Below are 12,602 nucleotides of genomic sequence, written 5' to 3'. Positions count from 1 at the left end.
GTCCCTGTTGAGCCTGTCATAAATGGACATATAAAAATGTCTGAACCCAATGGACCCAGTTGTGTTATCCCCCCTGTTGTCTGTTTATGGCTCTGTTAACACAGAACACGTTATTGCACGAGGAGCAACAATTTCCTCCTATTTGTATCAACACTTTTATGGTAGAAAGGATGAAGTTTTATACAACTTCTTTTTGTTGAGGAATCCAATGGGGTACACTACCTGTGCATTATAATCACTCACCTAATAAAGTCTGGTACCATATGTGGTCTGCTATTTCTGCCCACCTTCTGAACTTGCTAGTTAATAATATTTGTTTTAAGTCCTCATGCACACGGACGTTTTTACAGCTGCTTTTTTGAGCTTTTTTTGCAGCTTAAAAAGGCCTGTCTATGTTAGTCTATGGCTTCATGCCCACCTAGGCGTTTTTGAGCTGCAAGTGGCATAGGCGTTTTTAAGCTGTAAAAAAAACCCAGGACCAGTGGGTTCTGAGAAACGTTTTTCAGCTGTAAAAACGCTCTAACGCTGAAAAACGCTCAAAAACGCTGAAAAACGCTGAAAAGAGTTAAAAAAAATCACTGCAAAGATACTGGCGTTTTCATAACGTTTTTTTAACAGCCTGTGTGCATGAGGGCTAATAATTAATACTTTGTGAGTCATTGAGCCACAAATAGTATGTAGATGTAGTATGACTTCAGTTGCTACATAGGTTTTCCAGACAAGTGATTCAAACTATTGAAGCCAAAAACAGGCAGGAAACTAGTATTTTAGTGACTAGCAAAATATGTTCATTAATGTTATAAAAGAACTGTGGGTGAATAAAGCTACTGGCATCCTCTAAAACGTGTTATTTTATTTCTTTTTTTAATCAAACTGCACTCATATTTTGTCAAAACCCAGCATTTTTTCAATGAGCTTAGCAGCCCTTCAGCACCCAAGTTAGGACGCATTCTATTTTAATTCTGCTGTAATAAATACCTGTGAAAGCAAAAGTGGTCTTCATAACAAGCAAAACTAACATTTTTCCAGCACACTTACTTAAAGGAGAAGTATAGCCAAAGCTTTTTTTGGCTGTACGTCTCTTTTGGATCACAGGAGCGCAGTTTGTTCTGCACTCCTGTGACCCGCTTTCAGCTTACAGCGGGCTAAAGCCTGCTGTCGGTTTACATCACAGAGTCAGTCCAGGCTTTGAAAAAATCCCAACCATATGGTCAGGATCCACCTAGATGCCTGGACCGGTAGTTGGCTCAGCCCCTCAGCGAGCCACTGAGAGCCTGAGCCTGCTGCTCCCTCCCCCTCCACAGCCCAGCACCCCAGCGAGCACTGAGGGGGAACAGAGCAGAGAGCCGGTGGCGAAAAGTCAACAGCTCTCTAAAGCCTGAAGACCAAGAGCTGAGCGATCAGCTGTGTTTGATCGCTCAGTTCTCGGTCTTATGCCCCGTACACACGGTCGGACTTTGTTCGGACATTCCGGCAACAAAATCCTAGGATTTTTTCTGACGGATGTTGGCTCAAACTTGTCTTGCATACACACGGTCACACAAAGTTGTCGGAAAATCCGATCGTTTTAAACGCGGTGACGTAAAACACGTACGTCGGGACTATAAACGGGGCAGTGGCCAATAGCTTTCATCTCTTTATTTATTCTGAGCATGCGTGACACTTTGTCCGTCGGATTTGTGTACACACGATCAGAAATTCCGACAACGGATTTTGTTGTCGGAAAATTTTATCTCCTGCTCTCCAACTTTGTGTGTCGGAAAATCCGATGGAAAATGTCCGATGGAGCCCAGACACGGTCGGAATTTCCGACAACAGGCTCCGATTGGACATTTTCCATCGGAAAATCCGACCGTGTGTACGGGGCATTAGAGCCAGCAGGGGAGAGATGCAGCATCGGACCAATGTTGCACCCACCTAGGTGAGTATAATTTTTTTTTTTTACCTAAACCCATACTTCTTTTAAGAAAAAAAAAAAACACAAAACTATCTAACAATTTGTGTTTGTTATGTGGAAGCCATACTGCCTCGTCAAAGGCAGGTATCCCTGGAGGCAGCCCATTTAAAGTAGAGTTCCACCCAAAAGTGGAACTACCATTTTAAGCAATCCTGACCCCCTGACATGGCACATTTGGCATGTTATTTTTTTAGGTGGGGGGGAGTGGGTACCTACTTTTGACAGGTACCCAGCTCCCACTTATGCCCAGGATGCCAAGGCGGCCCCTCCCACCCTCGTCACAGGTCCCAGAAGATTGCACGGCCATTCAGGACGTGCAGCGCAACTCGCGCATGCACAGTGTGCACCTGACTGTAAAGCCACAAGCTGTCACAGCCGGGTGCCCACAGTAGTGATGCCGGCACCGCGGAGTGTGTGTTTATTAAAAGTCAGTAGCTATGCTTTTTGTAGCTGCTGACTTTTAATGAACACAGAAAGGGGTCGAACTCCTCTTTAAGTCCCATAGACACACCACAAGCCCAGTACAGCACAAGAGCAGCTGAAGGAGTCCATTGTGTTCACACGCCAATTCCTGTAGACTAAAAAAAAATTTCAACTGTCCAAATTTAAAGATAGCTATTAGAGTAGGGTGCACATAGAAGTGCTTTTCACAGAACGTACAAAACAAAAAAAATCCCAGCATACTTGCCAGCTAGCCAGCAAACCAAACAAATTACACAGTCTAAAAATTTGCATTAAAAGTTCTGTGGTCCTCCCTCATATAGCCCTTCTATATATGCTAGAAATGAGGAGAGCATGCAGAGTGCTCAGGTAATATCATTTCTTCGTGGCCACTTACCATAAAAATATGACTTATTTTTGGAGGAGAATCTTTTTTTTTTTAATCTTTTAAGATAGCCATTGCTTATAATTACTTTCTTTTTATATATTTTAGTCAGCGAGATACTGAGGAGGGTGTTATTTATTTTGGTGATGAACAAGTAAGTTTTTTTTTTATTCATCTCAAAATGATTTATTATTTAACAGGTTTCTTGATTTTTAAGTACATGTTTGCTGTTAAATAAAAATACATTGAAAATCATATTGTCCATTCATTATATAAATTAAAGTGACCACCCAGCATAATAAATTGTTCAGTTTTCTGCTAATACACAGTGCAGGTGCATACAATTTGACAACCTGAACTATTTGCATATTCACGTTAACCGTACCTTACAGTATAATTCATTATAATTATGGATCAATTAGCAGTATAACTTCAAATATTATTTTTATTTTTATCAGAAAAGGCTGCATTAATGTATTACTGCTTTATCATTTTTATTGTGTTGCAGGGGTGTGTTAACATTATTCTAATTTCACACATGGCAGAAACTCTCAGGTATAGTGGATTCATCATTTGCTGATTGCTCATTTAGCTGATTAAATAAAATAATTCAATAATGTATGTCTTTTAAAGAGAACGGATCCTAACTTTTGAATAATTGTATTATTTTGTAAGTTTAGAAAACTCTAAAACTCTAGACAGCCCCAGGTCGGGGGGGGGGGGGGGGGGGCAACTTTTACCCATTTGCTACAGAGTGCTGTAAACAATGGGCTTTTGTCAGCATAGTAACAGTTTAACATATGTAACAGTCTGTGTATTCTGGGCTGCAATAAAATTATTACAACATTCTTGATTTTGTGTTTTAGTATACATCGTAAGGGATTCGCTGGCAGGCTTGTGAACAGTGTGTATGTCTCTAGGTTTCTCCACTTCATGTTCTGGGTCCTGGATCCCAGAGGCTTTGTAGAGCTTTGGGTGGGATAAAGCCTCTATTCCTAGGTCCATATCTCACCTGGTAGCTAAAACTCATTATTAGTCTCAGCTGTCCATGGGCTTTTATGTATGTGAGTTGACTGATGCTCAGGGATCTCTCTCGCTTGCTCTCTCTGCAGTGGGTACCTGTTGCTGGGTGAAAGGCTGCCTGCAGAGAGAACACAAGCTATGAGCTTACTGTACAAAGCCCTCCTGTATCAGAACTGTGTTTGCTTGCTGTCTTGTTGAATAAAAGCACAGGACAAACCTGCATGGACCATTCCCGGGGGTCCCTGTTTCCTGCATGTTTTACCATGCATAGTCAATACCAGTTAAGCATGTCTTACAACCTATTCAATGTATAAAGAAAGAAAACATACAAAATACTATACATTCCTTTGTTATTTTTTTTCCAAAGGACATATAATAAACATATTGATTTTTTTACATTCTATTTCAGAGAGGCTTAGCTAAAGTGAGTCCATGGCAAAGCATCACTGGATATATTTTAGGTTGAATATATTTTTATTCATGTATTTTCAAGTTTGCAAAATGATTACATTGTAGTATCACAGTAAAGGACAGTCCCAACTGGATATATTTTAGAAATATTGAAAATTCTCTAATATTTTTTTTGTGGACTAAAAGTAACAATCATTATACTGAGGAATAAAAAATTATTTCTGCCAAAATCACAAGCATGTTAACTCTGCAGCGACTAAGGTTACCTCTCCTTGGATAAGTCTACACAGTTTAAAGCTTAAAATTCTTACAAAAAGCTATTGAACCTGAGTTCTGAAGTATGAATTGCCAAATGCAATGTTAATCTCTGTAACATCTACTTTAACATGTGCCTAAGCAGGGTAATCAGACAATATTGAACAATGAATCTAGTTTTATGAGTTATGTCAACTCTATATAAATCATTTTTTAACAGGAACTGGACAAAATGCCAACCTGTGGAAGAAATTCCTAGTATTTCAATAGATAACATTGCAGACCTAAGCCATGTTAAGCTTGTTCGTTGGAAGGTGCACAATGACTGGGTTACACAGGTAATAGCCTCTTACAATGTTATGAAAACTACAATGTTTCTCCTTGTTTCAGTGTTTCTCCTTGTTCAGTGAAAATAAAAACAGAATTGTCTGCCATGGTAGTTTAAAAAATTCACCTGAGCATCGGCTGCTGGTAAAATCTAGTAGAGAGACGGAAAAAAAAAACAAAAAGAAAAACTGCTGTTAAGTATATAGTACAAGTTTCAACAGTTCCTGGGCCATTCCTATCAGTAAAGATCTGACACTTCCTGGTAGCGTCAGAGCCTGATGCTCTGTCCTGTATGCCAAACCTTTAGATTGACTCACCATTATGGTGATGGACAATTAGTAACTGAGAGTTCTCCATTATACATAGTGGATTATGCTCAAAGAGGCCTGCATCTCATGGCCCTTTTGTAAAATGTAACCCATGGTGTGAAGCCTGAAGTGCCCAATGGACTTCTCTCTGCCTATGCAGCTTTTTTATCCTTTAACCATTCCAATAAGAGGAGCAGCACTCTGCCTGCTGGGGTAAGTCACGGCTTTGTACCCTTTACTGGTGCCCACAGCGCTGTTTTCTTCCCTTTTTACTGTGGCTGACAGTGGAACAGGGGCTGAGAAATATTAAATGTATTGCTGTGGTCATAGGGGAGTAGTGCTGGTTTCTGGTGCATTCCTAATTTGAATTTGATCTCCCTGCTATCCACTCAGGGCACTATTGTGCCTGTGTAACCTCAATCTATGTGAGTACACTGTGTTGGCTCCACCCTTTCTGTAGTAATTGATTGTGAGTACGTCAGGGGGGAAAAACATACATGGAAGATCATAGGCACAAGGGCAATGAGTTAGGGGGCCTTGTCTGCTCATGGGCTGCTAATAGCTCTGAGTGAGTCGTAGACTCTCTACTAAAGACCTTGGTTCTGTCAACCCTGACCACAGTCCACAGTCTCTTTTTTTCTCTGAGACTGTCATTGCTACTTCTGGTGCACCTCCTAGAGGAGTGTTCAGCCTCCATATCTAAATTTATGGGCAGGCTTTCAGTCTTTTGGAGGCTGCCGATTACAGGGACCGCAAGGTGACCCCTCAGCCTACCCTCAAGAGTCTGCCTGTGATTTTTGTTTTGCTATTGCTACATTTCTATAGAGGAGGATGTAACATCATCTGATTCCAACAATTCAGTAGGATCAATCTGCTGATATTTCTCCCAAATTTAAGGATACCACTTTTATGCTTATTGACGTGGAATGCCCAACCTGGCCTTAAAGCAGCTTGCTTTGGTCCATCCTCAGGCCATCTGTCTGAGTTCCCTAAAAATGCCCAAGCCTGCCAAGATTTTCCCTGTACACTTGCTCGTAGAGCCCATTTTGTACAGTAAATGGTCTCATCCTGAAAATATATTTGATGCTTCCAACCCTTTTGCTCAGCATTATCCTATTGAAGAGGACTTCCTTAAGATATTGGTAGTGGACCAGGCCATTTCTTGCCTTATCAAAACCTTAACTGTCCCTGTCGAGGACTTGCTGGTTTTTAAGGTCCTTGTGGACAAGAGGCCGGAAGACCTGTTTGAGACCTTGATCTCTAGCTGGTCCCATGATGCAACCTGATTTTGTGACCATGGTAGTTTAAGTCCTGTGTCCTGTACTGTATAATTAAGATAATAGATTTTTGACCCAACTGTGAAATCCTTTTCTTGGAGTACAGTACAGGAGACAGGTCCTTCCCTTTATTCTTTATAATCTTCCTATTGCTTGCTACAAAACTGAGGCTTGCTCAGAGTGTGAGGGGTTAAATGGGGGCTGTCCAACAGCTATGGCTGGTGCTAGACTTTACGTACATTGAGATAAGTTATTAATCAAATCTGGATATAACCACCCATGTAAAATAAGCGGGTAACAGTGTAAATATATAATGATGTAGGATCAACTGAAGCAAAAACAATGCTCTACCAGAAGCAAAATTTTGCCATGACAAGCTTTTGGAAGAGTGATACAACACGTACATTACACAACACACATTGCATATAAACAAAATGATTTATGCCCTCTCTTTGTTCATTCTCAGATCAGATATGTCCATTCAATTGAATCAATTATTTCAAGCTCCAATGATGATTACACATCTCTAATAATAGGTAGGTAGATCATGTTAAAAAATGCTTCTATAGCTAGGACTGTCTGATGGTTAAAAGCATTATGTTTAGTTTGATGTAGTTGGAACAGGCCCCAAGCAAAGATTTAGTGACTGTTTATGCAAGATGCTGATCAAATATACCAAATACATGATGTTTGAAGGATCACAGAAAATGCTAATAATAGAGTGCATGGTTAAAGTTGAATTACAGCTATGGCAATTTTTTCATAGTTACATTGGTCCAGCTTGGACCAATGTAACCATGCATATACAATACCTTGCTGATCCACCATGTAGCTGGAAATCACTGTAGTGTGTACTGCTACTACAATTACCTCCACTAGCTTCTGGGTCCTTTGCTGAGCAGCTGCACTGCTGCTTACTAAACACAGGAGGTCATCGGCTCAGCATGGGCGTCATGAAGAGAACACCTTTTATTTTCTCAATGAATGCAAAGTTTTTTCTGATTGGACAGGGTTGAGATTGTGATGTCACTGCCCTACCTCTCCACCTTGTCCTATCAGAGAATGCTTTTCATTCATTTAGAAATTGCAAGGTGTTCTCTTAGTGGCGCCCGTACCAAACAAGCAACTAGACATGTGCAATTAGTTTCGGTCTGAATACAATATCGGTCACATTTTTGGTTATTTAGAGATTCGGATGTATCCGAATCTCCAAATGAAATAGTAACAAATGGTAATGAATTTAGTTGAAAATCGTTAAAATTAGTTTTGTTTATTCATTTTCTAATGAATTCCAACTTTTCAGAACGATTAGAATTCGGATTGGTCAAAAAATGATTGACCGATTCAAATTCTGTGTAAAGAAGAGCTGGTTGTTAAGCAGCGGGCTGGGAAGCCGGCCGCCCGCGTCCTTAACAACCGATGAGTTCTTATCTGTCTGCGGGCTTCCCCACTGACAGATAAATGTAAAGAAAGGAATGCTGGCAATACAAAATTTTGAAAAAATGGTGTGGGGTCCCTCCAGTCCATACTAGGCCCTTATCCGAGCACGCAGCCCTACAGGTCAGGAACCATACCAGGCAACATGCCCTCAACATGAGGGGGTGGTTGCTTTGGGGCAGGGGGAGCCATGCCCCCCTCCACCTCAAAGAACCTTGTCCCTATGTTGATTGGGACAAGGGCCTCATCCCCACAACCATAGCCGGTGGTTGTGGGGGTCTGCGGGCAGGGGGCTTATTAGAATCTGGAAGCCCCTTTAACAAAGGGCCCCAGATCCTGCCCCCCCTATGTGAATGAGTATGGGGTACATAGTACTCCTAATCAAAAAAGTGTCAAAAAGTAATAAAAACATAGAGACAGTTTTTAGCAATTCTTTTATTAAAAAATAAAAAAACAGTGTCCCCCAATGTAAATCCATCATCAAGCACGCCGCCCGGAGCACCCGAAAAAGAACAAAAGAAAAATCGCTCTCGACGACATGGAGGCTGTCTGCCTACTGCAGGCTCCTCTGTCTGACAGTTCTTTTAAAGGGAAGGACAGGGCCACCTGGCGATGTCACCTGGTGGCACCGCCCCCCCTTGCGACATCGCCAACCCAGCATGCACCAGTCCGTGACATCGCAAGGAGGGGGGCGGTGCCACCAGGAGACGTTGACAGGTGGCCCCACCCTTCCCCAGTGCGGTGGGCGGCGTGAATGACAATGGATTTACATTGACCCAAAGCACCCTCCCCCATTTTTAGTGCATGTGGCCTGGTATGGTTCATGAGGGGGGCCCTCGCTTATCCCCCACCATTTTCTGACCTGCCAGGCTGCATGCTCGGATAAGGGTCTGTTATTGATTTTGGGGGGAACCCCACGCCGTTTTTTTTTAAATTTTGGCGTGAGGTTCCCCTTAAAATTCATATCAGACCCAAAGTTTGTCAGCAGGTTAGAGATTTTGGCTGTATACCTGCTGATCGGCTGCTGACAATCATAGCACAGAGTTCTGTGTTTACAAACACATAGAACATCGAATGCAGAACAGTGATCTGGCTGTTTTTTTTCCCCCTGAAATCGACTCTGAGTTTAGGGAGAAAAGTCAGCCAGATCCTGTGAGTAAAAGCAACATACATACACTTGTTAGGCACACAGTTAACCCCTTGATTGCCCTTCTGATCACTCCTGACACCCATTAGTGTCATTAGTACAGTGTACAGTATTATCACTTATTACTGTCACTGTCAGTTAGTGTCCCTCCCAGCCAGTGTCAGTTAATTGTAGATTGCCTATCACACTATCATAGTCACAGTATAAGTTGCTGATCAACACCATTACTAATATAGTCTCTAAAACTTTGTAAATTCTAGTATATACAGTGGGGTTTATTTACTAAAGACAACTCCACTTTGCACTACAAGTGCACTTGGAAGTGCAGCAGCTGTAGATCTGAGAGGAAGGTCTGAAATGAGGGGAAGCTCTGCTGATTTTATTATCCAATCATGTGCAAGATAAAATTCTGTTTTTTTATTTTACTTGCATGTCCCCCTCAGATCTACAGCAACTGCACTTCCAAGTGCACTTGCAGTGCACTCTTACGTGCACTTGCAGTGTACTTGTAGTGCAAAGTGGATTTGTTTTTAGTAAATAACCCCCAGTGCCTTGAAAAAGGAGTCATACCCCTTGAAATTTTCCACATTTTGTCATGTTGCAACCAATAACATAAATATATTTTATTGGGATTTTATGTGATAGACCAATACAAAGTGGCACATAAATGTGAAGTGAAAAGAAAATGATAAATGGTTTCCCAAATTTTTTACAAATAAATACCTGAAAAGTGTGGCATGCATTTGTATTCAGCTTCCTTCACTCTGATGCCCCTAACTAAAATCTAGTGAAACCAATTGCCTTCAGAAGTCATCTAATTAGTAAATAGAGTCCATCTTTGTGTAATTTAATCTCAGTATAAATACAGCGGTTCTGCAAAGCCCTCAGAGGTTTGTTAGAGAACCTTAGTGAACAAACAGCATGAAGGCCAAGGAACACACTAGACAGGTCAGGGATAAAGTTGTGGAGAAGTTTAAAGCAGGGTTAGGTTATAAAAAAAAATATCCCAAGCTTTGAACATCTCACAGAGCACTGTTCAATCCATCATCCAAAAATGGAAAGAGTATGGCACAACTGCAAACCTACCAAGACATGGCCATCCACCAAAACTGACAGGCCGGGCAAGGAGAGCATTAATCAAAGAAGCAGCCAAGAGGCCCATGATAACTTTGAAGGAGCTGCAGAGATCCACAGCTCAGGTGGGAGAATCTGTACACAGGACAACTATTAGTCGCACACTCCACAAATCTGGCCTTTATGGAGGAGTGGCAAGAAGAAAGCCATTGTTGAAAGAAAGCCATAAGAAGTCCCATTTGCAGTTTGTGAGAAGCCATGTGGGGGACATGGCAAACATGTGGAAGAAAGTGCTCTGGTCAGATGAAACCAAAATTTAACTTTTCAACCTAAAAGTAAAACGCTATGTGTGGCAGAAAACTAACGCTGCACATCATCCTGAACACACCATCCCCATTGTGAAACATGGTGGTGGCAGCATCATTTTGTGGGAATGCTTTTCTTCAGCAGGGACAGGGAAGCTGGTCAGAGTTGATGGGAAGAAGGATGGAGCCAAATACAGGGCATTCTAAGAAGAAAACCTGTTAGAGTCTGCATAAGCCTTGAGACTGGGGCAGAGGTTCACCTTCCAGCAGCACAACAACCCTAAACATACAGCCAGAGCTACAATGGAATTGTTTAGATCAAAGCATATTTATGTGTTAGAATGGCCCAGTCAAAGTCCAGACCTAAAGCCAATTTAGAATCTGTGGCAAGACTTGAAAATTGCTGTTCACAGACGCTCTCCATCCAATCTGACAGAGCTTGAGCTATTTTGCAAAGAAGAATGGACAAAAATTTTACTCTCTAGATGTGCAAAGCTGGTAGAGACATACCCAAAAAGACTTGCAGCTGTAATTACAGGGAAAGGTGGTTCTATAAACTATTGGCTCAAGGGGGCTGAATACAAATGCAAGCCACACTTTTCACATATTTATTTGTAAAAAAATTGGAAAGCCATTTATCATTTTCCTTCCACTTCACAATTATGTGCCACTTTATGTTGGTCTATCGCATTAAATCATGAAACATGACAAAATGTGGAAAATTTCAAGGGGTATGAATACTTTTTCAAGGCACTGTATATATACCATAGTTCAGGGATATGCAATTAGCCGACCTCCAGCTGTTGCAGAACTACAAGTCCCATGAGGCATTGCAAGACTCTGACAGCAAGCATGACACCCAGGGGTGTCATGATGGGAGTTGTAGTTTTGCAACAGCTGGAGGTCCGCCAATTGCATATGCCTGCCATAGTTTGTAGATGCTTTGACACAAACCAATTAATATACACATATTGATTTTTATTTATTTTTTTACCAAATACATGTAGCAAAATATATTTTGACCTAAATGTATGAAGAAATTAGATTTTATTGGATATGTTTTATAACAGAAAGTAGAAAATATTGTTTTTTGTTTTTTTTCTAAATTTTCTGTGTTTTTTCATTTATTTAATAAAAAATAAAAAACCCAGTGATGATCAAATATCACCAAAAGAAAGCTCTATTTGTGTGCAAAAATTATATAAAGTTAATTTGGGTACAGTACTGCATGACTGTGCAGTGTCCAGTTAAAGTAGCACAGTACTGAATAGCACAAAATGCCCTGGTAAAGAAAAGGGTAAAATGTTCCAGTGGTCAAGTGGTTAAATATTTCTTTGGATATTTGTGCTCAGATAAATCACGATCGTTGAGCTTTGTTTTTAAGACAAAATAGTCCTTTTTTGAAAAAATTAAAAAGCAATTTCACCCAAGCAGGGTTCCCGCATCAAGGCTTTAAAATAGTAAGGTACCAAGACAGAGAGAAGATCTACAACTTTTCTCCACTTTTGAGACGTGTTTTGCCATAGTTATCCAGGGTTTTAGTATTCTATTTGGACCAGAACTGTTAAAGTTTATGAGTTGGATACTAAAGTAACTACTGTATTTGATTATGTAAGGACAAGTTCAGATCCCCAGCCAAGCTACAATTGTGATGCTGCCACGTGAGGATTCCGAGAATCCACTAAAATTTAGCACTCAAGATATTATATAATGTGCCTGCTAATGGATTCTGCATAGTAATATCTCACTTGTGAGTTAAGAAGTCACCTACGGCTTAAAATATTGTTTTTGTGCGTCTTCAATATGAAAATCTTAAATATTCAATAATGGCAAAAAATAAAAAAATAAATGCAATCTATTTATTGCTTGTTATATATTTTCAGTCCAATTATCCATATATTGTTTAAGATCCAGTAATACAATATTACTGAATTCATAACAGGTTGCGTAGAGGGAACAAAAAATTTGCAAAAGCGTTTAAAGGATCTAATGGAGTCTGGCAATGTGAAGAGCAAACGCCCCATGTTGGCCAACCATGTTCCTCTCAAAAGAAATATCAGTGACGAATCCCTCTTCAGGGTTAAAAGAGGCGTCAAAACATTTGATTTCTCCAAGGAAGCCAATGTTCTTGTTACTGGAGGCATGGATAGGATCGTTCGTATATGGAATCCATATGTACCTGGGTAGGTGCCCCATTGTACTTATCATAGATACAGAAAATATAAATGCAGAGCTGAAGTTTAGCATCACAGTAT

At 40.6% G+C, this 12,602-nt stretch overlaps 1 protein-coding gene across 2 annotated transcripts in view; it reads left to right on the top strand.

Annotated features, from left to right (window-relative positions):
- LOC141111433 (cilia- and flagella-associated protein 337-like) overlaps positions 1-12,602 on the top strand; it is an 89,723-nt gene that overhangs the window by 13,386 nt on the left and 63,735 nt on the right. For both annotated transcript variants that reach the window (XM_073603734.1, XM_073603740.1), the window contains 5 exons: positions 2,892-2,937; positions 3,292-3,338; positions 4,693-4,810; positions 6,851-6,920; positions 12,290-12,530. In XM_073603734.1, the coding sequence (XP_073459835.1) occupies positions 2,892-2,937; positions 3,292-3,338; positions 4,693-4,810; positions 6,851-6,920; positions 12,290-12,530 (522 nt within the window). The remainder of the gene's footprint in view (positions 1-2,891; positions 2,938-3,291; positions 3,339-4,692; positions 4,811-6,850; positions 6,921-12,289; positions 12,531-12,602) is intronic.

This window comes from Aquarana catesbeiana, linkage group LG01, assembly GCF_042186555.1.
Source record: "Aquarana catesbeiana isolate 2022-GZ linkage group LG01, ASM4218655v1, whole genome shotgun sequence".
Taxonomy (NCBI): domain Eukaryota; kingdom Metazoa; phylum Chordata; class Amphibia; order Anura; family Ranidae; genus Aquarana; species Aquarana catesbeiana.
This window is presented reverse-complemented; position numbering and strand designations above follow the sequence as displayed.